The following is a 27,032-nucleotide window of genomic DNA, read 5'->3' as shown; positions in this document are numbered from 1 at the left end:
TCACCCACACCTGCCCTCCCCTGCCAGCCATCTTGTGGCAGCCATCTTTGACCATATGGGGGCGGCCATCTTGTGTGTTGGAGTGATGGTCAATTTGCAAATTACCTCTTTATTATATAGGATTAGATAGGATAGAGGCCTAGTGCATGGGTGGGTGCAGGCTGGTTTGCCCTGAAGGGTGTCCCAGATCAGGGTGGGAGTTCTCTTGGGACATGGGGTGTCCTGGGCGAGGGGCCTGTGGTGGTTTGCAGGCCGGCCACGCCCCCTGGCGGCCCAAGCAGAGGCCCTGGTATCTGGGATTTATTTATCTTCTATAATTGAAACTTTGTAGCCTTGAGCAGGGGCCAGGGCAGGCCAGGGCGGGAGGAAAGCTTGGCTTCCTCCATCACCGGGGAAACCCAAGCCTCTTGCTCACTCCGTGGCCTCAGCCATTTTTGTTGGGATTTATTTATCTTCTATAATTGAAACTTTGTAGCCTTGAGCAGAGGCCAAGGCAGGCCAGGAAGCTTGGCTTCCTCTATCACCAGGGAAACACAAGCCTCCTGCTCTCTCCAGCTCTGTGGCTGCCGCCATTTTTGTTGGGATTTATTTATCTTCTATAATTGAAACTTTGTAGCCTTGAGTGGAGTCCACAGCCGGCCAGGGTGTGTGGGAAGCTTGGTTTCCTCCATTGCCAGGGAAACCCAAGCCTCCTGCTCTCCTTGTGGCCGCCGCCATATTTGTTGGGTTAATTTGCATACTCGCTCCTGATTGGCTGGTGGGCATGGCTTGTGGGTGTAGTGGAGGTACAGTCAATTTGAATATTACTCTTTTATTAGATAGGATATAGAAAAGGTACAGTAAAGATACAGTGTGAAAGATAAAGTGGAACACCTGTGTAGGCCACTTACCACGAACGGAGCAGGCAGGACTGGAAGCTGATCTGGGGGAGTCAGTGAGTAAGGGTGCATGCCAAGGCCAGGTCATGACTGCCCACTGCTGGAGACGTCACAAACCCTGTACCCTTAGGCTACACTACACCATGAGATTCCCTCAAGCACAAGAGAAAATGGTGCAATCAAGAGAAGCGGTAAACATGAGACGTGAGCCTAATACCACACGTTTCACAGCAGACTTTCTGTAAATGGGAGTGCACTCTAAAATAATGGTAACAAGTATAGTGAATGCATAAACTGGTAACATACTCATTTATTATTCTATCTAATAACGAGGGAATATGCTAATTGACCCTCATGCCATTTCAAAGATGGCGGAGCCAACAGCCAATAAGGAGGGAATATGCTAATTGACTGCCCTTCCCTCAAAGATGACAGTGCCCACAGCCAATAAGGAGGGAATATGCTAATTGACTGCCCCGCCCTCAAAGATGACAGTGCCCACAACCAATAAGGAGGAAATATGCTAATTGACTGCCCTACTCTCAAAGATGGTGGTGCCCACAGCCACAAGATGGTGGCGCCCAGTCCCCTTAGCCCCGCCAGGGCAGCAGGTGCGCGGCTGCCTCCAGAGTCCCTGCCTGCCTCTGGAGTCCCCCAATCCCCTCAGCCCCCCAGTCACCCAGGGCTGGTCCAAGGCACAGGCAAGCCTCGGATGGTGGCTGCCCAGCTGATGCCTGAGGCGCAGGTAAGCCTCGGATGGTGGCTGCCTAGCGGTCCAGGGCCGGCCAAGGCTTGCTCTGCCGGCAGTGGCAGCAGCAGAGGTGTGATGGGGCGTCACCTTCCCCTGATTGCTGGATCACCTCCTGCCCCTGAGGGCTCCCAAACTGTAAGAGGGGACAGGCCGGGCTGAGGGACCACCCCCTTCAGTGCATGAATTTTCATGCACCAGGCCTCTAGTATATAAAATAATTTGTTCATTATTTCACAAATATACATATTTTAGAACTTATTATGTACTAGACCAGTGGTCGGCAAACCGCAGCTTGCGAGCCACATACGGCTCTTTGGCCCCTTGAGTGTGGCTCTTCCACAAAATACCACGTGCGGGCGCACACGTACAGTGCGATTGAAGGAGTACCTTAATTAAGTTAATAACAATATACCTACCTATATAGTTTAAGTTTAAAAAATTTGGCTCTCAAAAGAAATTTCAATTGTTGTACTGTTGATATTTGGCTCTGTTGACTAATGAGTTTGCCAACCACTGTACTAGACAAAACAAATGTGTCTGTGCCCCCCAAAGTTGTTTTAACATTCATTAAAAATATATGTGAGACAATTTGCTGGTTCACATAAAATTCATGTAGAAATGAATAAGGTAAAATCTCTGCCGTATAAAAAATGAATAAGATAGAAACTCACAGTCAAATAAAGGAGACACAAACAAGTAATTGATGTTTTTGAAAAGTGCTCTAAGAGCACATAGGAGAAAGCTCTTAGCTTGAGGATCACCTCATAACAGAAAATAAATATTATCCAGCAAAGAGTAGATGCTCAAAAATGCTATGGCTATTAGTGTTGCCCAACAGATGTAAGTGGAAGGAGAGTCCCTGATTCCTTTTTGGTTTTTGAATTGTGACATATTCAACTAGAATGTCGAGGAGGTGGGCTCTGGATATATTTATATTCAATAACCCCCTCAGGTGATTCCTCTGAAGAGACAAATTTGGGAAGCATGATTTCAGGCAGTAGTGTTTTGTTTTGTTTTACCACAGGTACACATTAGACTCATTTGGGAAGCTTTGAAATAGAGTGCCGCCTGGGCTCCATTCCAGTTCCATTGAACTAGAATCTCTGGAGGTGGGTTTCATGCATTTGTATTTTTTTAACTATTACCCAGGTGATTCTCATGGTGATGATTGAAAAGCCCTCTGAGGTAGATGATTTGCATAGATTGGATAGTCCCCAAAGGAGGCTAAGAAAGAGTGCAAGTGAAAAAGCAATGCTAGACATGGAAGGAGATGCAAGAGAATGCCCCGTTGTGGCATTACAGTAGCCTCTCAATAGGGAGCAAATTTGTGGTCAACTTAAATGTCACAGATACATCAGCAAGGTCACTGGATTTATTATGAGGTACCTGGTGACCCTGAGGATAGTAATGAAAAGGATGGTGGGACAGAAAACGGATTATAATGGATTGAGGACTGAAAGGAGAGAGAGAGAACAGGTTCTTTCAAGAAACTTTTGTTAAAAGGAAGAATGGGAAGATGAAAGTTTGAAAAGGAACTAGAGTTGGTCAAGAAAGGGGAGTAGTTACAGGTAGGAGAACCTGAGACCTGAGCATAGGAATTACTAGGAGAAAAGGAAGTTGTTCCTCTAGGGAAAATCTTAAAGATGGGTGTGGATATAGACAGGAGGGGAAGTCAAGGAATTCCAACCAAAGGAAATCATTCCTGCTGACTAAGCCAAAAAGCTGGGAAGGGGGCTGTGATGGAAGGGTGGTGTTGAAAAACAAGTGGCTGATTTAAAGTCTGGGCCTTTTGCTCCTCTTAGTCTTCTTCTGAGGACACTTCCTCTGTATGAGTCAGCCATCACCTCCGTGTAGAGGACACCGGCTAGATATACCTCTAGCCATGACTGCTACCTTGAGTTCCAGACCCAAAATTTCAAGTCCCCATTATAAACCTTCACCGGGGGTCCCTCCTGTACCTCAAACACAGTGTTTCTAAAACAGAATTATCATACCTCCCACAAAAGAACAATTCCTTTCCGTGCCCACAAAACTTGCGCTGTTTTCTTGTGCCTCCTAATAATGCCATGCCTGAGTTGTTGCAGTGGTTTCTTAATTGGCTTGCTACATTCTGTTGTTGTTCCTCCTTGGACTTGTGTTATTCACCCTGACAGAGATAAATCTTGAAAAGGGGTTGTATTCATATTCTCCAATTGACCCCATTCCTTGACCTTCCTGGCCCTGCAAGGAAGGTTAATGGACCCTCCATTGTTCATTAATTGAAGTCCTAAAGCTTAAACTTCTTAGCTTTTGCTCTCTGTCCCCTTCTCTCGAATAATTTGATCTTTAGTGGCAATAATATGTCTGTCCATCTTTATGGTTTTCTGTGCTGTTTCTTAACTTGAGTTATATCAAGCCCTCATCTTCATTTGGTTTGCTTGATAACTAAACAAGTAAGCATCTTCCAACATGTCTGTATTCTGACCCGAGGTAAGTGCTTCTCACTTGATAATTACCTGCCCTGCATTTCCCTCTCTACTCCAAGCACAAGGCGCTCCACACGCAACTCCAAAATGTTTCCTGAAGGTGACTGTGACCTAGCTATTAAAAAGGACACTTCTTCCTACTTAAAAGATTTTTATGAGAAAATAAGTTCTACTAATTCTTTTGTTTGCTCATCCCCTCCCCCCCCCCCCCCTCCGCAACCCTCTTTCTTTAAAATAGTCTTTCTGGATGAGTAATCTGTGAGACAGACATCCATCCTTGTTACTACCTTCTTACACCAATTATTGCACACATGGCGAATGATATACTCTGGGGTCCCTCCTGGTCCATTAGCCTTTCTGGTTGCACAATAGGTCAGTCTCTACTTCCTTAAAGGACTTCGTTATGGGTACATCCATTTGATACCTAAGGTCCTATTCTTTAGCTGGAATTTCAAAGCGGGCTCATGCTTCTGTGTTATGTGAAGAAATGAATAAGGATGCACCCAGGAGATGTTTGTACTCTGCAGGGTCTATCCAATCGAAGCCCTCCTGGTTCTGGATACCTTTCTTTGTATGAAGGCTGCTCTCCTTTAGGAGTATTATGTTGAATGTTCTTTCATTCAGCTCCCCCAGTTGCTTTTCTAATCATCTGAGTTTTAATACATACAATTTCAATAGTTTGTTATGCCTGTAAAATATATTTTAAACAATTGCTTGAGGTTTATATAGACCTATTTTTTCTGCCAATTTTTAAATGTTGTTTTCATTATCACAGGTTACTTCTTGAGGACTTTAACGAAGAATAAGGACATGGAAAATATAGAATACTAGTTGGTATTGTAACTTTTTGCATAATATTATTTTCTTTTTAACATGATTATAAGTTTCATGTGGATAATTATCGGTCATATTATATAGTTCCTTGTATCCATCACCAGCAACTAATAGGGGCATGTAAATAGTAAACACTCAGGACATATTTATTGGTTTTTGCTTCAGAAAAACAATCTACCAGTGTTGAAAAGGGCCTGGCTGGTGTGGCTCAGTGGTTGATCATTGACCTATGAAGAAGGAGGTCATGTATGATTCCTGGTCAGGGCACATGCCCGGGTTGTGGGCTTGGTCCCCAGTCGGGGGCGTGTAGAAGGCAGCCAATCGATGATTCTCTCTCATCACTGATGTTTCTATCTCTCCCTCTTTCATCCTATCCCTGAAATCAATAAAAACATATTTTTTTAAAAAGGGACTTTTCACAATCACCAACTTTAAATAAATCGTGCTAATTTATTGAATTAATAAATAAACTTAGAATTTTTTTAAAAACCTCAATTAAAATAAGTTGTTTCCTAGAACAATACCCTGTTTGTTTTTCTTCACCTCTCACAATATGTAAGGAATTCTGTTACTTTGATCTTGACTGTTATCTAGATCACTACATGTTAATAGGGATGAAGTGTTAACTTGTCCCACTTATTATTAACAATGATTTCATCTGGCACCACATAGCAAGAAAATCAAGAATAGTCTTGTTGCTTGAATTTATAAGTAGATTAAGACAATTCTATTCTGAATATCTACAGTTTTTAGAGATTAAATTAAAGCTATTGGATCTTTGGGGTGTGTGTATTTTTTTTTAATTTTATAATTAAAAAACTTACTCAAAACATCTTATCCTTTTGCTAATAAATAGAATTGTAATAATGGATCCTAGAAAAAATTAGAAGCTTCTTTAGAATGTTGTATTTAAATATGCACTTAGCCCTAGCTGGTTTGGCTCTGTGGATAGGGTGTTGGCCTGTGGACTGAAGGGTCCTAGGTTGGATTCTGGAAAAGGACATGTACCTTTGTTGCAGGCTCAATCCCCAGCCCTGGTTGGGGCATGTGTGAGAGGAAACCAATTAATATGTCTCTCACATTAATGTTTCTTTTCTGTCTCTTCCTCTCTCTTCCACTCTCACTCTAAATATATATATATACATCCTCAGGTGAGGATTAACAACAACAATTTAGTTAGTATTGTGGAAAATCACTTGAAAAGCCCACACAAAATTTGTCAAATAATTTTTGGAAAACAGAAATGTTTACCAATAGACATGATTTTACAGAATTTGAAGACAATGTTAAAAAAAGCTTTTAGATATGGATTAATTTAAAAACGTTTTATACTATTTTTTTTCCATCATTTAAATTTGATTTCATTATGGGAAACTATTAGTTGCAAGTAAATCATCAAATCATATATATTTTAAAGCCCCTGCTAACCCTGTGTTTGTTCTCTTAGTTTATTCCCATTAGAGAAAAAAAATTAATAGGATAAAACAAATAATAAAAGGCTTACAGATCACACTGAGATTAAAAGCAGAAGAGAGAGCACGGGGAAATATGTATTCACAAGCATATTCTTTGGTCTAGTGTGCTTCAACCTGTGTCCTTTTCTCCTTCTGCCAGTATCTTCCAGTGCCTGGCTGAGCACCTGCTGCATGTCAGGCCCCATGCTTTGTATAGGGTGACAAAGAAGAATGAAGTTCAGTTTCTGACCTCGAATGGGAGGCATAATAGGAATTTTCAGGAATCGTCATCTGGCAGCCCGAACATCAGAGATGGAGGAGTGTCCCTGTTACACCTACAGTCTTTGAGTTCTTAGAGGCTTCTAGCCCCACCCCTGGTATCTCCCAGTCATAAGGTCTGTTGAGAAGAAGTTGCCCTATCCAACTCTACTGGGGCATCTTCATGGAACCCAGTCAAATGTTCTCATTCAGTCTCAGCTTGAGAATGGGGACAAGATCTAAATTAACTCAACTCTTTAAGAGGCTATAGGGACCTTGTCACTATTAATAAATAAGACTAAAAAGTGAAATTGGAACTCAAACTGCTGGCTGTGTTGTCTCTCCAAGTCATTTTCATCAGATTTGAACATATTCTGATCACCAGCTGGTGTTACTCCTGAACATCTGAAGAACAGTGTGGATGAGCAGAGGTCTAGATTTAGGTAAAGGAAAGTCTGCTGTGGATAAGCAGTGTATATCTTAAGGAAAACAAGGGTACTCCCTAAAGTTATCATGATTTGTATGCAAAGAAATCATCTAGTCTCTGGAACATAGTAAATGATCAACAAAAATTATGTTTAAAGGAATATCTGTGTCAAAACGATGTCTAGATGTCAGAGGACAGCTCTGGAGACTATTTTCAAAGATAGCCTCATGCCAGTGTCTGTGACAGTCTGAGGAGGACGTCAGGTGTCCCCTTATTCTCACAACCAGGTCAGTTTGTATGTGGGGATGGTGCCAGTGAATTATTGTGTTTCCATTTGCTGACTTCTATGTCAGGAATGGTTGTTTGGCTGTCTTGCTTCTCTTGGCTCTTCTGGCATTAATTCCATGAAAAGGGACTGAGGACTCTGCTTCTCCCCACTACCTTAATAGAAAGATTTACTAGGTTTCCTCACTAAGGGAGACATGATGTCCTCAGGCAGGCTAAACTGGTTAGTCTGTTTTCCTTATTTAAAGTGTTTTTAGCCTGGTTGGTGTGGCTCAGTGGTTGTCGACCTAACTATGGACCAAGAGGTCACGATTCAATTCCCTGTCAGGGCACATGCCCAGGTTGCAGACTCAATCCCTAGTAGAGGGTTTGCAGGAGGCAGCCAATCAATGATTTTCTCTCATCGTTGATGTGTCTATCTCTCTCTCCCCCTCTCATTGATGTTTCTAACTCTCTAACCCTCTCCCTTCCTCTCTAAAATCAATAAAAAATATTTTAAAAGAAAAGAAAAGAAAGTGTTTTATCTCTCTCATCAGATCCAGGTTATGAGATGAGGTCCATGGGAAGTTGGGCATGGATACTGGGCTCTAAGGTATTTCCATTCTTTTAGTTCTAGTTTCTCAAATCTTACAGGACAGATGACATTATATAGTGCTTTCTGACCCTCGCCTAGGAGACACTCCTTGGGCTTCAGCAAACCCTATCTTCTTACCTTATAATAGAGAAACATGCAAATTGACCGCACCTCCGCTATGCCCACGATTGGGCCAGCAGGAGGCTGGGGGCGGGACTCCGGGTGGCATATCCGCCGTTGAGAAGTTCAAGATGGCGGTGCCAAGTGGCCAGGCCCATGCCGCCGCTCCGGGGGGTGCCTGTGGCGATCGGCACCCCGGGGGCGTGGCTGGGCCCATCGGCACCCCGGGTGGGGCGTAGTCGGACCCATTCAGCCGCTCCAGGGGTACCTGGGGCGATCGGCACCCCGGGGGGGCGTGGCCGGGCCCATCGGCACCCCGGGGGGGCGTGGCCGGGCCCATAACGCCGCTCCGGGGGGTGCCTGGGGTGATCGGCACCCCGGGGGCGTGGCCGGGCCCATGCCGCCGCTCCGGGGGGTGCCTGTGGCGATCGGCACCCCGGGGGCGTGGCTGGGCCCATCGGCACCCCGGGTGGGGCGTAGTCGGACCCATTCAGCCGCTCCAGGGGTGCCTGGGGCGATCGGCACCCCGGGGGGGCGTGGCCGGGCCCCTCCCGCCCCTCCTGCCCCTCCCGGAGTTGATCGTCCACCTGGGAGGGCATGATCCTGCCCCTCCCGCCCCTCCCGGGGGTCCGGGGGTCGATCGGCCACCTGGGGGGGCGTGGCCCGGCCCCTTCCGCCGCTCCCGGGGGTCCCAGGGGCCGAGGCTTTCAGGGCCTTGGGCACCAGCGGGAAGCCTGCACAGATCGCAGGAAACCACTGGGGGTCGGCTCCTGTGATCGGTAGCAGGGACGCTGGGTGCGGCGAGCCCACGGAGGGAAAGCCTGGGGCGGAGGCTTGCCCGGCCTTGGGCACCAGTGGGCAGCCTGCAGGGATCACAGGAAACCACTGGGGGTCGGCTTCTGCGATCCTTAGCAAGGATGTTGGGTGCCGCCGAGCCCAAGGCCACCGCCCGGGGCCAAGCCCCGACCCTGAAAAAGGCAGAAGGCGGTGGCCACAGCCAAGGCCTGGGTCCCTGGTGCAGGCAGAAAACTGGTGCAGGCAGCCAGGTGAATGAAGGTCTATTGCACGAATCTTCGTGCAAACGGGCTACTAGTGCTAAGATAATTAAGGACTCAGTGTCAATGATGTCAGCCTGGTTGAGGGCCTAAACAGAAAGCTCACCTTAGAAGCTCCTTGGAAAGGTGAGTAGCCTTGTGCTAGTTGCTTTACATTCTGAGGATGCCTATGAAGAGTGTGAAGTCTGGTGGAACCTGGCAGTTTGTTAATTAATCCCTTATGAAAACATTAGGTGTCAGCTTAGTGGCTCAAAGGAAATGACTCTTACACATTCCTTTAAGCAGGGAGGAGAGAGGTATGCTGGTTTCTTCCATTCCACATTAAAAATATGCCTCAGGGCCCCTGGGAAGCAGAAAGGGGTCATTGAGAACATGGAGGAGTCTCGGCTCAGCAGGGGTATTAATTTGAGGGAGAAAGGGTTGGAAGAAAAACTTAAACCTTCTAGATTAAACCAAACCTTCTTCCCCAATTGGGAAAGACTTTGGGGAAAAGGGTGGGCACTTGACCTGGGAACGGAGACTCAAGCAGATGAGTGGGAAAGTAGAGTCAGGCTTTCAGTGTGCAGAAGTGGATAATATTTGGCTGCCTTGCTTCTCTTGGCTCTATAAGGATCCAAATCTGGAGAATGGCTTTTTCCTCTCACTCTGGAGTCTTTGTCCCTGATGCACCTTTGGGTAGGTACTAGGCTTCTTTAGCAAGTTGTATTAATTCCGGATTTGTAGGTAGCGCTTCAATAACTACTAAAGTTCGGGTGGAGCATTTAAGGAAACATCTCTCCAGGTTTGAAGTTCTTTATTCAAGTAATTAAACTTGTTCTTTCAGTGAAAAACAAAAGGAATATTTCTGAGTATTTTATGTCTTCCAGTCCTATTGGTTCAGCTTATTTCCATTCCAACTTCTTGGCTTTATTTAGGTTTTAATATTTTAAATGACTTCAACACATCTTAGGAAGTGGGACATAAATATAAGCGTATAATTCAGTAAGAATTATTTTTTCTTTCTTGTGTGTGCTGATAAGTTATGTGGTACCATAACCGCCCGGAAACTTCAACAGATTACACTGAGGAAAGAAAACTAATGTTAGACTGTAATCATTTAGCTAATATTCTGGATGCTTGGGCAAAAAAAAAACTCAGTTATTCTTGCCCCTACCGCATCCAAAGTAGCAGCAAAGTATGAGGCTTTAACCCCCAAATATATACCAAAGTAACCTTTTCTCATCACCTCCATCATCCTTGACCAAACCTTGAAAAGAAGTTTGGATTTGCAATCATCTCTTAACGCATTGTATTCTGTTTCCTCCCTATTCTCAAACCAGCAGCAGAATGGTCCATTTATTTATTTATTTATTTATTTATTTATTTATTTATTTAACATATTTTATTTATTTTTTACAGAGAGGAAGGGAGAGGGATAGAGAATTAGAAACATTGGTAAGAGAGAAACATCAATCAGTTGCCTCCTGCACACTCCCTACTGGGTATGTGCCCACAACCCAGGTACATGCCCTTGATCAGAATCAAACCTGGGACCCTTGAGTCCACAGGCCAATGCTCTATCCACTGAGCCAAACTGGTTAGGACCAGAATGGTCCTTTTAATGACATCATATCATTTCCCCATGTTTTTCATCTCACTTTCAAGAAAAACTGAAGTCCTTGTTATGGGCTACAAGACTAGGGCTATAACTCTATGCTCCATTCAGCTAACCAACTCCCCAACTCAATCTACTTCTTACCACTTATTGAATGTGACAATATTCATCTTCCTCAAAACTTGAGTATTTCATACTTTTCCCCAAAATACCTGTGTGGCTTGGTCCTTCATCTCCTTCAGTTCTGTGATCAATTTCTACAATGCCTTTCATGATTAGCTGTTATAACCTCCCCCTCTCCCCAATTCTAAGCCCCTTAGCCTGCCTTTCTCTATAGCACTGATCAGTACTTCACTATATTTATTTGTTAGTATCACCGGTTAACAATGTTTGTAGAGATCTTTTCCACTAATTTTGAGCCTAGATCAGTGTCTGACACATTGCATGCTTCAACAAACTAGGTGAAGTAGATGGCCCTAGCTAACAAAGAATTGATGGCTCAAAAGTCATGTTCATGACTTTCTTCTTGTTTACTTATCTGCTTGCCCCTAGTAAGTAAATGAGTTTGCATTCCAAGACTAAAAGGAAGAATTAAAATATAGCAGGTAGCCATGGTTGCTCTTCAGGATGGGGGTCTGGGTCTCTGTCAAGATAGCCATGGACACCAGTACAGATGGTGAGCTGCATGCAAGTGTTGGCTGAGAGGGCATAAGTGGAATCCTGCCAGGGCCAGCTAAGTAAATTCTGTGTCTGACCGGGGATTATATTCCCCTGAAGGTCTTCCCAGAAATTTTTTCTGCTTTACCGAAAGGCACTAAATGTGATCGGAGCAGATGGGGTGTGGGAGAAAGACAGGCTAGTAGATATCAGGGCTGAGGTGTGGAAGGAATACTTTTTACGCAGAAGGCTTTTCTCCTCGTTGAAGTTGTTTGCTTCCTTTATTATTTATGTATATGCATTGTCTATTTTTAAGGAAGGACTAAAGGTATATGTGACATATTCAACACGTGGACATAATTTATCCTGAAATATAATAGATGGATCAATAGTAGAGACTTCCTTAAGAATGAGTCTGCTATAAATCTTCCATCGGCCCTCCTGGTATGTTTTCTACCCTCCGCCCCCTCTTTTGTGCCCTTTGTGATTAAGCCATGTGAACCACATAAACAAAATTCCTTTATTCCTGTGTCTAGTTGGGCTTATCACATGTGGCGCCCCAGTAGGATTTCAGAAGAAAGAAGTGCACGTTTTGGTTCTTTATTTCCTTGATTCCAAAGTCACAGCTTTCCTCAGAGTGGCCCTCTCTACACATCTCTCCTTTTGGATCCTAACTGCAGAGGAAAGGTGTATCTTCTCTACAACTTCCGTATGCCTTTGTTCTTAGTCCTTTTATAAATCACCTTGGATTATCTCTGTTTGAATGTGCCATATGTTTCCTGCTGGAACCCTGACTGATACATGTTTCACAAGAAGGAAGACGACTTATTAACAAGACTAAAAAAGGAGCAGATGCATTGGGTCAGAGATAGGTCAGAAATAGGATCCAGGGAATACAGAAATAGGATCCAGGAATTACAGAAATAGGATCCAGAGAATACAGAAATAGGATCCAGGAGGACACCAAGATAAACCAACCATCCAAGACAGGGACTTGCAGAGTTTGAAGAAAATTTTGAGTTTGAGTCTATGCCCTTCATTTACTATCTAAGGGAAACTGAGACTTCACTAGATTTAATGATCTTATCCAAGGTCATGTGACCAGTTGGTAACAGAATCACAATTTGGACCCAAATCTGAAACATAAGCTCATTACTCCATCATAGCCAGCAATTTTTGTCTAGGGCCAGCCAAAACATATGAATATACACATTCCCTATTCACTGGGATTGTACTCACTGAGATCATACATACCTACCAAGACAGATAGAATTGTGGCTGTAGTAATTGTTTCTTTTCCTGGCCACATCACTTTTGACTTCTGGTGTGCTGACTCATTTCCTGTGTTTCATATTGTTCTTTTCTATGATGCTTCCTCACAACATGGAGTTTAACATTAACTGGAGAATATTTTTATTTGAATGACGATTGACTGCTCGAAGTTCAGATATTAAATACAGAGCTATCTATGATGACTGTTGCTCTAGATTCAGTCACCTGTCTTCTGAATTACACAGGCTTTGAGGTTCTTTCAAAAATAATGGTACTATTTCTCCTTATCTAGAAAATGGTGATAATAATGTCTGCGTAATAGGTCTGCAAGGAGGTTTAAATTAGATAACACATATAGAGCTTAGAAAAATAGCTGACACAGAGTATATTATAGTTGAATGCTAATTACTAATGCTTACTTCAATAGTAAGGTAATTCAATGCTATAACATTCAGATCTGAGTTCTCTGTTTCTCTTCTGTATTTTGGAATATATAAGTTTGAGAGGAGGCGTGAGACCTTACTTTGCCTTTTGGCTGGAAAAGCAGTTTCTGGATTAAATCCAATCAGCAAAAATGATTCCTTCTTTGGACAATTATGATTTTCATGATGTTTCTCTTTAACACTATTGAATAGAGAGCTTATGTTGAGTGATATGGGATTTTCTGTTTTAGACAGTTGGTATGTCTGTCTGGTAGGCTACATTTGCTTAAGGGATTCACTTTAGCTCCACAAATGTTTACTGAGAAAATACTATTGACTAGATGCTAGGGATAAAATGGTGACTCAGATAACACCCTCACCCCAGAGAGCTTACAGTCTCCTGGGAGTGTTTTGTCCTCGGTCACATCTTAGCTCAAGTCCATGAAACAGGAGACACATCAGTCTAACGTGGATAACTAAGTGCCAGCTCATCACGGGGTTTGGCCCCAAACCAGAAACCTGTCCTCATCTGATCCCATATAGTTCCCAGTGACATTAGTGGGAATGTTGAGGGTGTATCTGAGAAGAATTTTACTCACTCTTTGCATTCTTTCTAAGTATAAGCACATGTCCCAGGAAGTTTGATGCATATCAGCTCTTCCTCAGGCTTCAACATGCCAGTCACCTACTGCTGTGGAACTGGTGAGCACACCCGAGACACAGTCTGAGGGGCTAGACGAAATTTTGAAATTATTAGATCTAAAAAGAGCTCGTGGAGATTATCCAGCCGCCAGATTCTATAATGTAGCTCAAACAATGCATTTTTACCGACGAGGTTCCAGTGACAAGGTTACCACAGATTACTCAAGGAGGCTCTGTGACATCCTAGAGTCACCCAGATAGTTTTGTTTTGGGCACTAAGAGTTGAATCTTCTTTAATGCTGTTTCCTGTAACTGTGGAATGTCTGATTATTTTAGCTCTCAATTTTTGTGATGCTATATTACTACATAAGTCTGGATGGTCTCAGCATTGGCAATTTGATTTTCTGAAAGGCCAGACAGAATTTATAAAGAACTGGGGAAAAGATTTAATTTGCCATGAAGATATGTGACTCTTACCTCTTAGGGAATTCCTTTCCTTTATTTGGCTTTGACAGGTGCAAGATGCATCCATTGCTCAGATGCGCCGTGTGAATGTGCTTGGGAATGAGTACTCGTAAGTTCTGTGTCATTGTCCTAGGGCTTCTCATGCAGTCCTGCTCTTGAGGGGAGAGAGCGATGGTGGGAGATAAGGAATAATCAGTGAGTGAAGAACCATTTCTTTCCAAATGAACATTCAAAAAGGTGAGATGGAATTTTTTTTTTATATTTTACTAATTAATTACATATATGCCCAAGTAAAACTGTAGTCCAAAGAACCTATAACAGTTTTTAGAAAGAAGAGGACCTTGGAAATCATTAAATCAAAAGCTGAAACAAAAGAGGCTAACTGAAAAGCAGCCCCTGTAGGAATATAAGATGCTAATTTTTAGAGGCACTCAGCAGTTAGAAAATCAATTTTCCCTAACATTGAGAATTATTGAGTGGCTGAAAAAGCATCTTACTCTATGAAATATAGTCACTGTTTAGTGCCTTTCCATTTTATTTACTATTTAAAGCACACAACAGCTAGTTAACCAACTACTTATAAAATATATTTAATGTTTAGAGGCACTCAGTGTGGTTATAAAATGATTTTAAGGGTATACAAATATGGTACGTTAACCACACTTCATGAACTATGGTTCCCTCTGGAAAAACAAAAACGTTTTCCCTGGCATCCTGCGGCGTTTCATCCTGAAGTTTGTAAATGACCCATACTGCTCAAACTGGCTGCCTCACTGGCTTTTGATGCCAGCCACTTTAGAGTACACACCAGAAAGATCAATATGACCCCTATTACATAATCACTTATGTAAGTGATGGAGCACCGTGCACTCAAAGGCTGTTAGACTTGCCGATAAAGAACTGCTTGACAGACGCAGTGAAAGTAGGCAGCGTACACAAAACCCCAGTAAAAGGGTGTAGGGCTGTAGTCCTTTCTCCGTCCTTGGTGGATTGATGGGTGCACTGTGACATGAGAGGCATTGAGATGAGCTTTGGTCCCTGCCATGGGTATGCATCAGCAAGTTTACAGGCCTATGATAATGTGGGGAGAGTCTAACAAAGGATGGGAAGAGAGTGGAACCCTTTTCAAAGTAACCTTCTACAGAGAATTATGGCAAGTAAGACATAAGGGGGGCCAACAGAAACTTAACAGTGAGAGATTGTTCAACCATATTTATTTTTATGCAATATCCTCATTTCCTGAAGACACTCTACATCAGTGATGGCGAACCTATGACACGCATGTCAGCACTGACACGCGTAGCCATTTCTGATGACACGCGGCCGCTGAGGTGGCCGCATGCCGAGGATGAAACATTTGCTGCTCCTGAGGATGAAACATTTGCCACTAGAGTCTTGGAGTTAGAACTCCAAGACTCTAGTGGCAAATGTTTCATCCTCCCCTATTAGACACTCTGTGCCGGAGGTCTGTAGGCCAAAACAACAGAAGTCCGGCACAGAGCGTCTAGTTCTGGGACTTCTGGTTAAGCCGGGATCTTTGCCCTCACTTCCGCCGGCAGAGCAGGGAGCAGCAGAACGCAGTGGGGGACGCATCTCTGGGGGCCCTGCCATTACCAGTAACCAAATAACAGTTAACCACAGCAACCATTATCTATTGTTCTGGGGTGTCATGGATTTCTAATCCATCATTACTGAGATAAGTGAGGGGGAGGCTGGGAGAGGCGAGGGTTTGTGGCATGCTATGGGTGCCGTTTCCCACCATTAGAAATAGCGGCAGCCATTTTAATTCACATAAGGAACAGCATCTTGCTCCATAGTGCAGACTCCATTTCACCACTATTACTGTTGTGCATCCTTATTAACCCCTATTTCTGCTTATTAGCCCTGCCCTTTCCTAAAAGACAGTTATATGCACCATTTTGTGGTTAGTTAGGCTAGTTAACCCCTAATTGCCTGCAGGCCTAACAAGCTATCTATAATTCTATCTTCTGTCACTGGCCCCCTGATGGAGAACCCAAAAAGTAAAAAACTAAGGTTAAGTAAAGGAAGTGGTAGTAGCAGTGGCCGACCCTTTCAAGAGACATGGACCGAGATGTATGGCTTTATAGAAAAAAAATGGCAGATCATTTTGTGTTCTATGTACTGAAACGGTAGTAAGCAGAACGTGGAATATAAATAGACATTTTGAAACTAATCATTCCCAGCTCTTGGAAAAAAAGTGAGGATGAAAGGAAGGAATACATTTCCAGGCAGCTACACCTTTATAAGAGCCAATCTAATTCCATCCTTAAATTTATGAAAGGCTCTACAAATTTAACATCTGCAAGTTTGAGCATTGCTCACTCTATAGCTCAGCATGGCAAAGCGCTCAGTGAGGGAGAATTTATTAAAGAAACTCTCCTAAGATGTGCACCAGTTCTATTTCACGATATGCAGAATAAAGATGCAATTATTAAGAGAATATCTGAGTTACCACTCAGTAGAAATATCATAAAAGACCAAATAATGAGACTGAACACAAACGTACAACATCAATTAAAGAGAGACATAAGGAAGTGTAAATATTTTTCGATCTCTCTTGATGAAACTACTGATGTCACATCACATGCTCAGTTGGCCATTATCGGTCGATATTCTGATGGTCTCACAATGAGAGAAGAGTTGATAAAGTTAGTATCGGTGTCAACAAGTAAATCAGGAAGCGAAATATGTAAGGTTGTTATACAAACATTTCGTGACCTAAGCATTGATATCTCTAAAGTTGTGTCAGTGACGACAGATGGGGCACCAAGTATGGTGGGGAAAAAAGTCGGATTTGTCAAATTGTTTACAGAAGCTATTGGACATCTGATTGTGCCTTTTCATTGTATTATCCATCAGGAGGCTTTATGTGCCAAGGCAGGATTCACCGACTTAAACGACTTAATGTCAGTTGTTACAAAAATAGTTAATTTAATAGCTGCTCGCCCCCTTCACAAGCGAGAATTTTTGGCACTTTTACTGGAGGTTGATTCCACCTACAGTGGAGTGCTGATGTACAATAATGTAAGATGGCTGAGCCGAGGCAAAGTTCTTGAGCGCTTTGTGGAGTGCTTTGAAGAAATTAAGGTATTTCTTGATGATAAGGATCTGGGAAACTTTCCTCAGCTTAATGATGATAAGTGGGTCAACACCCTGATGTTTTTTACAGATCTCTCTGTTCATATTAATGAACTGAACTTAAAGTTACAAGGTTTTGGCAAAAGTATTGATGTTATGTTTGGATACATAAAAGCTTTTGAAAGTAAAGTTAAAATTTTCAAGTGAGATGTAGAAACTAAAACTTATAAGTATTTTCCTCGAGTAACAAAGTATTTTGAGAAGGCCAGTGCAGTTGTACAAAATGAAATGGAACTCTTGCATATGAAGTACCAGCATGTTTTAGACTCCTTACTTGACCAGTTTAGTGATAGATTTAGTCAATTTAGAAGTCTAGAACAGACCATGAAAATAATTAAGTATCCGGATGTAGTAGTCTACAGTAGTTTGGAATTAAATGGTTTCCAATGGATGCAAATTGATGATTTGGAGATGCAACTTGCAGAATTTCAAGACAGTATCTGGGCTCAGGTGTTTGTCGACTTGAGGTCAAAGCTTGAGAATATGGAAAGGTGCAGCTTGGAGAATCAAGAGGAGTGCCACTACGAACAGGAAATTTGGAGTGCCTGGAACCGACTACCAGACACTTTTAGCACCCTTAAAAATATAGCAATGGCTTTACTCACAATTTTTTCCTCTACATACTTTTGTGAGGCCTTATTCTCAGCATTAAATAATATCGAAACCAACAAAAGAAACAGATTGACAGATGAAGTTAGTAGCGCTTGCTTGGGCCTGAAGTGTACAAAATACCAACCTTCAATTGAAGATTTAGCCAATGAAATTCAGCAACAAAAAAGTCACTAATAGGCAGGTTAGTTAAAGAATTCCCCCTCCCCCTCACTTATCTTAGTTCACGGCACCCCACACAAGCTAAATAATATCAAGACCAACAAAAGAAACCGACTGACGGATGAACAAAGAAGTCACGAAGCAGGTAAGTTAAATATTTAGTTTTTGGTTTATTAAATACAATTATATATAACAATTATACATTTATGTTATTTAAACTATAAATATTGCGAAATAATGTTTTTTCCTCAAAGTGACACACTACCCGAGTTATGCTCAGTTTTTTGGCGAAGTTTGACACACCAAGCTCAAAAGGTTGCCCATCACTGCTCTACATCATAATGTGTTAATCTCCTTCTTTCATGATTGAAACTCCATGGCATTGATTATTGAGGAAACGTGATGGAAATGTTGCCTTTAATTTCCTGTTCATATAATAAGCTGAATGTGTGATGATGTTCCCTTTGCCATTACGTTGCCATGAGGCCTGGCAGAAGAGCATCTAGCCCAAGATGATGACCACACTTAAGACAGGAGAAAGGATACACAGACAGACACTGAGGACAGGCTGGTGTAAATCCATACTTTGTCACATCACATAAGGGGCAGTGTTTCTAGCAAGGATAATCAGTAAATTCTAACCAGGGGTAGTTGATGGGGAAGTGTATTTATTTTTAAAGCAAACATTAAAAAATGCATAAACTATGAAAGAAAGAGACAGTATTAAAGAATAAAAAATACAAGAAGATTTGTGGAAGAGTATTCAGGTGTATTCTAGCTTGCATTGCAATATGCTTCAATTTTCTGGGACATTTCAAAATGTGTTCGACCAGACTTCTGGCTTCTGGTCCAGTGTGTAAGGAGTTTGGAAGCCATCACTCCATTCTGACAAGCAAAAAGCTGAACGAACTGAAAATCAACAACTCTCCTCAGCTCTGCCAGAGGAGTAAGGTCACAGGGCAAATCACTGTGAAGAGACAGGCAGATACAGAGAATCACAACTCACTGAAACACAAACTCAGGAGCAAAACCTTTGTAGGAACCACTGCTAGGGTAGGAAAACCTAAACTGTCATTGAAAATTTGCTAGAAGCTCAGTATGAATAAATCTTAAAGCAAACATCTCCAGGAGAGCCCAGCCTTAGGGGAGTCCCAACACTTTTGTGAGTTTTACCTCCAGGAGCCCTATCAGGTTCTCAAGGTGAAGATGAGAGAAAAATCGTCCCATGATTTGGGCAGGGGAAAGGAAAAGTAGCAAAACTGAAGTATGGCAGAACTCTCTGTCCTAAATAGGCTTGCCCTTAAGAAAAACTTTTTTTTTTTTTTTAACCAGAGCCTAGTCGAATGGGATATTTCAGAGCCTAACCAACTTGACAGAAAGGAAATATCCAACTCCAGCCCCTCTAATCATCCTGTCCCACCTAAAGCAGTGTGTGTGTGTGTGTGTGTGTGTGTGTGTGTGTGTGTGTGTAAATGAAAAGTATTTTTGAAGGTCATAGTCCAGGGGCTCAGGTTTACTAAAAGACCGAGACCTAATTATAGAACTAAAGAATGCTTCCTTCCCCAACGCCCACCCTACCCAGATCATGGCTTGTTTATCACAGTTCCTTTACCCGGTGCATTGTGTCTAGCTTTCAATGAAAAATTACAAGGCATATTAAAAGGTAAAAATAATAGTTTAAAGTGACAGAGCATGCACTAGAACCAGACTCAGATATGGTAGGGATGTTGTAATGATCAGACTGAGAATTGAAAATAACTGTGATTATTAATATGCTACAGGCTTTAAAGGAAAAAGCAGACAACATGCAAGAACACATGGGTAATGTAAGCAGAGAGACAGAAATTCTAAGAAAAAATAAGAAAGAACTGTAGAAATGCTGTAACAGAAATAAAGACTGCCTTTGATGGGCTCATTAGTAGACTGACACAGCTGAGAGAAGAATCAGGGCGCTTAAGGGTATGTCAATAGAAATTCCAGAGCTAAAAAGCAAAGAAAATAGAGGCTGAAAAAAATAACAGAATATATAGGAACTGTGGGACAACTACGAAAGGGTTAACATAGGCATAATGGGAATAATAGAGAAGAAAGAGCAGAAGAAACAAACAAAAAATTTGAACCAATAATGACTGATATTTTTCCCAAATTCATTTCAGAAACTAAGCATAGATCCAGGAAATTCAGAGAACATCAAGCAGGATAAATGTAAAAAACAAAATTTCATGTAGGCATATCATATTTAAACTATAGATAAAGAAAAAGAATCTTGCAAAAAGCCAGAGGAAATACCTTTCCTATAGAAGAGCAAGGATAAGAATTACATCACATTTTTCAGAAATCATACAAATAAAAAGAGAGTAAGTGAACTATATAAAGTGTCGAGAGCAAAAATAAACACTTTTAGACTTCTGTACCCTATAAAATTATCCTTCAAAATGAACGAGACATACATTTTCAGGCAAACAAAAATTGAAGGAATTTGTTGCCAGTAGATTTACTTTGCAATAAATGTTAAAGCTTTTCAGAGAAGAAGAAAATGACATGTCAGAATCTCAATCAGTGTAAGGGGAAAAAAGAGCATTAGAGAAGGAATTAGTTAAAGCAAAATGAAAACTTTTATTCATAATTGACATCACTGCAGATCTTGTGTACATCAAAATAATAAGAATAATTAACAATATGAACAACCCTATTGTTCACATATTTATTAATCTAGATGAAATGAACCAATTCCTTGAAAGACACAATACTGGCAAAACTCATACAAGAACACACAATCTGAACAGGCATATAATTATTTAAGAAATTGAATAAATAATGAATAACTTTTCCAAACAGAAAGCATCAGTACCAGATGGGTTCATTGGTGAATTCTACCAAACATTTATGGGAGAAATGATTACAAATTCTCTCCAGTTTCTTCCAAAAGTTAGATCCAGAGGGAATACTTCCATACTCATTCCATGAGGCCAGCATTACCCTAATCCCAAAACCAAAGACTTTACAAGAAAAGAACCCAGTATCTTTCAAGAATATAGATGTTATAATTTTGAAGAATGTTAGTAAGTCAAATCTAAAGATGTATAAAAAAGTATGCACTGTGACCAAATAGGGTTTATTTCAAATATGCAAAGCTGGTTCAACATCCAAAAAACAAATTAATGTAATCCATCACACCAACAAGCTACAGAAGAAAATTCACATGCTCATACCAACCCCCAATTATGATAAAAACAGCCACCAGAAATTAGGGAACATCCTCAACTTAATTAAAAAACATACACAAAAACCTGCAGTTAACATCTTGCTTAATGGTGAAACGATAAGCTTTCTCACTAAGATTAGGTGGAAGGAAAGGATGTCCCTTATCACCACTCCTTTTCAACATTATACTGGAAGACTTAGAGAATGCAATAAGACAAGAAAAGGAACACTATACTTGTTAGCAGATGACATGACTGACTGTCTATGTAGAAAGTCTGAAAGAATTAGTAAAAATATTCCTGGCAGCAATAAGTGATTACATCAAGGACGTCTGATACAAGGTAAATATACAAATATGAATTGTTTTTCTATATACCAGGAATAAACAACTTGAATTAAAAAATAAAACCACACTGCCATTTACATTAGCACCCCCCAAAATGAAATGAGTATAAATCTAAAAAATATGTACAATATCTAAATAAAGATATAAAATCTTGATGAAAAAAAAAATCAAAGAACTAGATAAATGAGGAGATATTTTATGTACACAAGTAGATTCAAAATGGTCAAGATGTCAATTCTCCTGAACTCGATCTGCAGATTCAGTGCAATCCCAATGAAAATCCCAGCAAGCTATTTGTGGATATTCACAAACTCATTCTAAAATTTTTCTGGGGGCAAAAATCCCAGAATATACAATCTAATATTGAAGAAGAACAAAAATTGGAGGACTGACAGTATCCAACTTCAGGCAACAAATGGTACTAGATTAAATGGCCATCCACATGAAAACAAATGAATCCAAACAGACTTTACACCCTTCACAAATATTCACTCAAACTGGATCAGGTACCTACATGTAAAATGCAAAACTAAAAAACCCCGAGAAAATAAAACAGGAGAAAAATCTAGATGATGTTGGGTTTGGGTAACTTTTTAGATACAACACAACAGGCACAATTACTGAATGAAACAACTGATAAGTGGGACTTCATTAAAATAAAAAACTACACAGCTATAGAAAAGAAGGAATTCTTACCTTTTGCAACAGCATGAATGTAAGTGAAATAAGCCAGACAGAGAAAGACAAATACCGTATGATCTCACTTATATGTGAAATCTAATGAACAAAATAGAAACACAGGCATAGATACACAGAACAGACTGACAGAGGTCAGAGGGAAGGGAGATGTGGGTAACCGGATGGAAGAAGGTGAAGAGATTGGCCAAAGAACGTATATGCATAGCCCATGGATAAAGACAACAGTGTGGTGATGACAGGGGCTGGGTGGAGATGGGTAAAAGGGGGTAAAATAGGAGATATATGTAATAGTGTCAACAATAAAAAATTTCTTTCTTAAACCCCAAACTTCTGCTCTGTAAAAAGATGCTGTCAAGAAAATGAGAATACAAGCCACAGACTGGGAGAAAATATTTCTGAGAGACATATCAGAAAAATTACTCAACAGTAAGTAAACAAACAACTAATTAAAAATGGCCAAAAGTTCTGAACAGACATCTCACCAAGATATATAGATGGCAAACATGAATATGAAAAGATGCTCAGTATCCTATGTCATTAGGGAATTGTGGATTGGAACGACAATGAGATACCACCACATACTTATCAGAATGGTGAAAATCCAACACACCGACTACACCAAATTCTGCAAGATGTGCAGCAACAGAGAACTCTCACACATTGCTGTTGGGAACGACAAATTGTCATTTTGGAAGGCAGTCTGGCAGTATCTTATAACACTAAACATACTCTTATCATACAATCTAATAATCATAAAAAACTTATATCCACACAAAAACCTGCACATGAATGTTTAAAACAGCTTTATTCATAATTTCCAAAACTTGGAAGCAACTAAGATGTTTCTCAGGTAAATGGACAAACAGTGGTACACCCAGCAATGGAATACTATTCACTACTAAAAGGAAATGAGCTATTAACCCATGAAAAGACATTGGAGAACATGAAATGCGTATTACTAAGTGAAAAAAAAAAAGCCAACCTGAAAAAGTTACTTACTGTATGATTCCAACTATATAACATTCTAGAAATGACAATATTATGGAGACAGATATGAATAGGCGGTTGCCAGGGATTGGACAGGGGTTGGATGAGAAGCAGAGAGAAATTTTATGGCAGTGAAACAATTCTGTATGACATTACAATATTGGATACATATCATACATATAACCCACAGAATGTACAACAGCAAGACTGAAACTTAAACCTAAAAAATGGACTTTGGGTGATGATTATGCACAATGTAGTTTAACGGAAAATAACACATGTACTGTCTAGGTGTGGGATGTTGACTGGGAAGTACATGGAAACACACTACTTTTCTCTCCATTTTGCTGTGAACCTAAAATTGCATTAAAAAAAGATTTCTGTTCCTAACAGAAAAAAAGAATCGCTCATTAGTGAATAGAATCCTTTTTTTAAGAATGCATGTTCTGGAAGCACACACAGTTTTAATGAAAGAATCTTCAAGACAGCTTACGGTGGAAACTTTGAGGATTCTGTTCTATAAATGTATGTTAACACTAATGGTGATACTGTACTCAATAGAAATGTTTTGGTCATTTTTAAGGATCAAAATTGTATTTTGTTGGTTGTTTTTTTTAGGAAGAATATCTATGGAAAGAATACTTACTATTCAAAGACATATTCAGTTAAGATGTTTGTGTGTGTGTATGTGTGTGTGCGTTCATTTGGACTGCACTTCTGCACAGATGCTAAGATGAGAAAGTGTGGTGGTCTAGTTCTTGCCCCCTCTGGAGGCTCTGACAATTGAAAAAAAAAGAAAAAAGAACGTGTGAGAATGTCTCCTGGTGAGAGTGAGAAGCCTAAGGAAACCTCACCATGGCAGGGATGCTGAAGACTAGGCCTGGGTGAGAGACGCCCGGCAGTCTGTGCAGCCCACTGGCTGCGCTGGGAAGGAGCCTAGTGCTCGGTCTGGCTCTCCAGGCCTGGCCCCTGGACGTGCCTTCGCCGCTGTCTGCGCGGCCTGCTGAGGTGCTGGGGAGGGTAAGGAGGGGACCCCCTGCTCTGGGGCTGGATGGAGACCCTGCGGATGGGGCCCAGATGGTGCTCCAGGCCCATCCTCGAGTGGGTTTCGAAAGTGTATTCCACTTGGAGCGTTGAAAGGCTGTTGTAGAGCTGCCGGGGCTGGAGAGAATGGTGGGAGGGCGCGAAGGTGCTCTGGCCATAGGAAGGGAACAGAGGTCGCGGCTGGGCAATGGCCGAAGGGCGTCGCGGGGTGCGCACGAAGGAGGACCTGGATGAGGCCTGTTGGCCTGCCTCCCCTCTGCTCTCCCGGGGCTGCCTCGCTCCCGCCGGGCCCGCATTCCCGCCGCCGCCGCCGCCGGGCCCGTCCCTGAGCCAGCGGCCCACGGGGCAGCGGCGCGGCAGGTCCACGGCCCAGGCGTCGGCCACGTGCGCCAGCAGCAGCTGCGAGAGGTGGCGGTGCGCGCGCTGGTCCCAGTGCACGCCGTCCCGCTGCCGGTGCTGCCCCGCGTGGCGGAAGTGGAAGTGGAGGTCGAGCACGTCGAAGCCGTGCCTGCCGGCCTCCACGGAGCTGTAGAAGTTGGCCTCCATCACGTCCAGCCGCAGGTGGGCACCGCGGAGCTGCTGCTCCGGCAGCAGGAAGCCGCCCGACACCACCTCGGCCACCGGCATGGCCGTGTTCCACACCAGGAGGCAGGACGCGGGCAGCACCTGGCCCAGGAGCCCGAACAGGCTCTCCAGGTCCTCGCGGTAGCCTCTCCGGAAGTCGGGGCCGTACCTCGAGAGGTCCCACAGGCAGGAGTTGATGACGACCACGTCCGGGGCGTGCGGGCCCTCGCGCAGCTCTTCCAGGACCCCCACGGCGTAGGGCGAGAACACGCGGGTGAGGAAGTAGAAGCGCAGCAGGTGGTGGGCCGAGCGGTACTGGCGCACCTCGCGGTAGTGGGTGCCATTGTGCATGCGGCCCCAGCGGCCGCCCTCCAGCAAGACGTCCCCCTCGAAAGTCAGCTCACCCTTGGCCTTCAGCTGGCTGGTGGACAGCAGGCAGTCCTTCTGCAGCAGGACCACCAGGTCCTTGTACACCGCCCTCTGCACCGAGTCCCCCATGACCACCACGAACTTGTTGTGCAGCAGCTGCCGGACTTCGCAGGAGCGCAGGTGGGCCATGTGGCGGCGGGGCGGGTGGCCGGGCTCCGGCCTTTGTTCCGAGGTAGGGCGGGAGCGCCTTGGAAAGAGGGCCTCGGGCGGGGGTGGGGGTGGGGGGTGGTTGGGGAGTCCTGCCTGGTGTTGGGGGGAGGGAGGAGCCTGCAGGGTCCCTCAGCCAAAGCGGATTTTGGCCCGTAGGTGCGTGACCTCTGAACCGCAGAGGCCCTTGGTGCCGGGCTAAGCTCCACCTGGCGGAGTGGAGGCGCAGGGCCCCGGCGGGAGCCTGGCCCTCTGGACCCAGTGAGCTCTTGTTCAAAGCATATTCAAAGCATCGGCGCGCATGTGCATTCATCCAAGCAGCCCAGGCTTGGACGGCTACTAGTTTATACTTAGTTTATTCAGAGCATCCGCGCGCATGTGCATTCATCCAAGCAGCTCAGGCTTGGAGGGCTACTAGTTTATACTTAGTTTATTCAGAGCATCCGCGCGCATGTGCATTCATCCAAGCAGCTCAGGCTTGGAGGGCTACTAGTTTATACTTAGTGTATACTTCTGGGCGCATCCAGTCTACCGCCCACTTTTGTTTTGTCGCTGTCTCATCTGGGATGTCTCTTTGTCTGGCTTTTGCCTTCTGTATGTGTTCCCACTGTTACTGAAGAATTGCTTCATTCTTTTCACGGCTATCTTGGTTCTCCTGAGCCACCTCCTGTACTTGTGGCATTGGGGGCATGACCCTACTGGGAGAGAGATGCGTTCTTCCCAAGGGAGAAGGCCACACTGGGGACTGATCGATAGCCAGGATTCCAGGCTGTGATTGCTAAAGGACTGTGCAAATACTACGTGATTTAACTCTGTGTTTGTTTGCTTTTTTTCGTGGATTCTCATCCACTTGTAAGAAGTAATAGAGAGATTCCCATACGCCGTTTATACACTTTCCCCCATGGATAACATCATGGAAAACTATGATACAATGTCACAACCAGGGTGCAATATGCATGCCCTTCCCTCACTGCATCACTCCTTCCTGCCCTATTCCCCTATGTCTGGTGACTGCTAGGCTGTTCCCCATTTCAGAATTCTGCTATTTGGGGAATTCTATATAAACGGAATTATACATTATGTACAATTGGGGGATTGACTTTTCTCTCTCAACATCATTCTTTGGAGATTCACCCAGGTTCTCTGGGGATTCATCCAGCATGTCCACTTTATAAACCCTAACTACCTTTTGTCTGCATTAGGAACCGAGTTTCCCAGGGGCACAAATGTGTCAATATTCTCTTCCCTTGTTATTTGCTGAGCACTATTCTATGACATGGACGTACCACAGTCAGTTTAACCATTCGCCCTTTAAAATGTCTTTGTTGGGGTTGTCTCCAGTTTTTGCCTGTTACAGATTTCGTAGCTATGAACATTTCAGTACAGGTTTTGGTGAGAACCTGCAGGTTTTCATTTCTCTGGGATAAGCCTAGAACTGTGATTGCTGGGTTGTATAATGGTTGAAAATGCAGTGCTTTAAGAAATGCCTGGACTGTTTTCCAGGGAGGCTCATTTTATATTCCCACCAT

The 27,032-nt window shown here is 42.9% G+C and overlaps 1 protein-coding gene across 1 annotated transcript; it reads right to left on the bottom strand.

Moving 5' to 3' along the window:
- Positions 1–24,255: 24,255 nt before the first annotated feature.
- On the bottom strand, positions 24,256–25,485 carry LOC307106540 (PC-esterase domain-containing protein 1B-like; the record flags this gene model as incomplete). The annotated part of the gene is made up of 1 exon (XM_079783102.1): positions 24,256–25,485. One exon carries the CDS (start codon positions 25,483–25,485, stop codon positions 24,256–24,258), a length of 1,230 nt encoding a protein of 409 aa, XP_079639228.1.
- Between the last annotated feature and the right edge of the window lie 1,547 nt (positions 25,486–27,032).

This window comes from Cnephaeus nilssonii (assembly GCF_951640355.1).
Source record: "Cnephaeus nilssonii genome assembly, chromosome: 10".
NCBI classification, from domain to species: domain Eukaryota; kingdom Metazoa; phylum Chordata; class Mammalia; order Chiroptera; family Vespertilionidae; genus Cnephaeus; species Cnephaeus nilssonii.
This window is presented reverse-complemented; position numbering and strand designations above follow the sequence as displayed.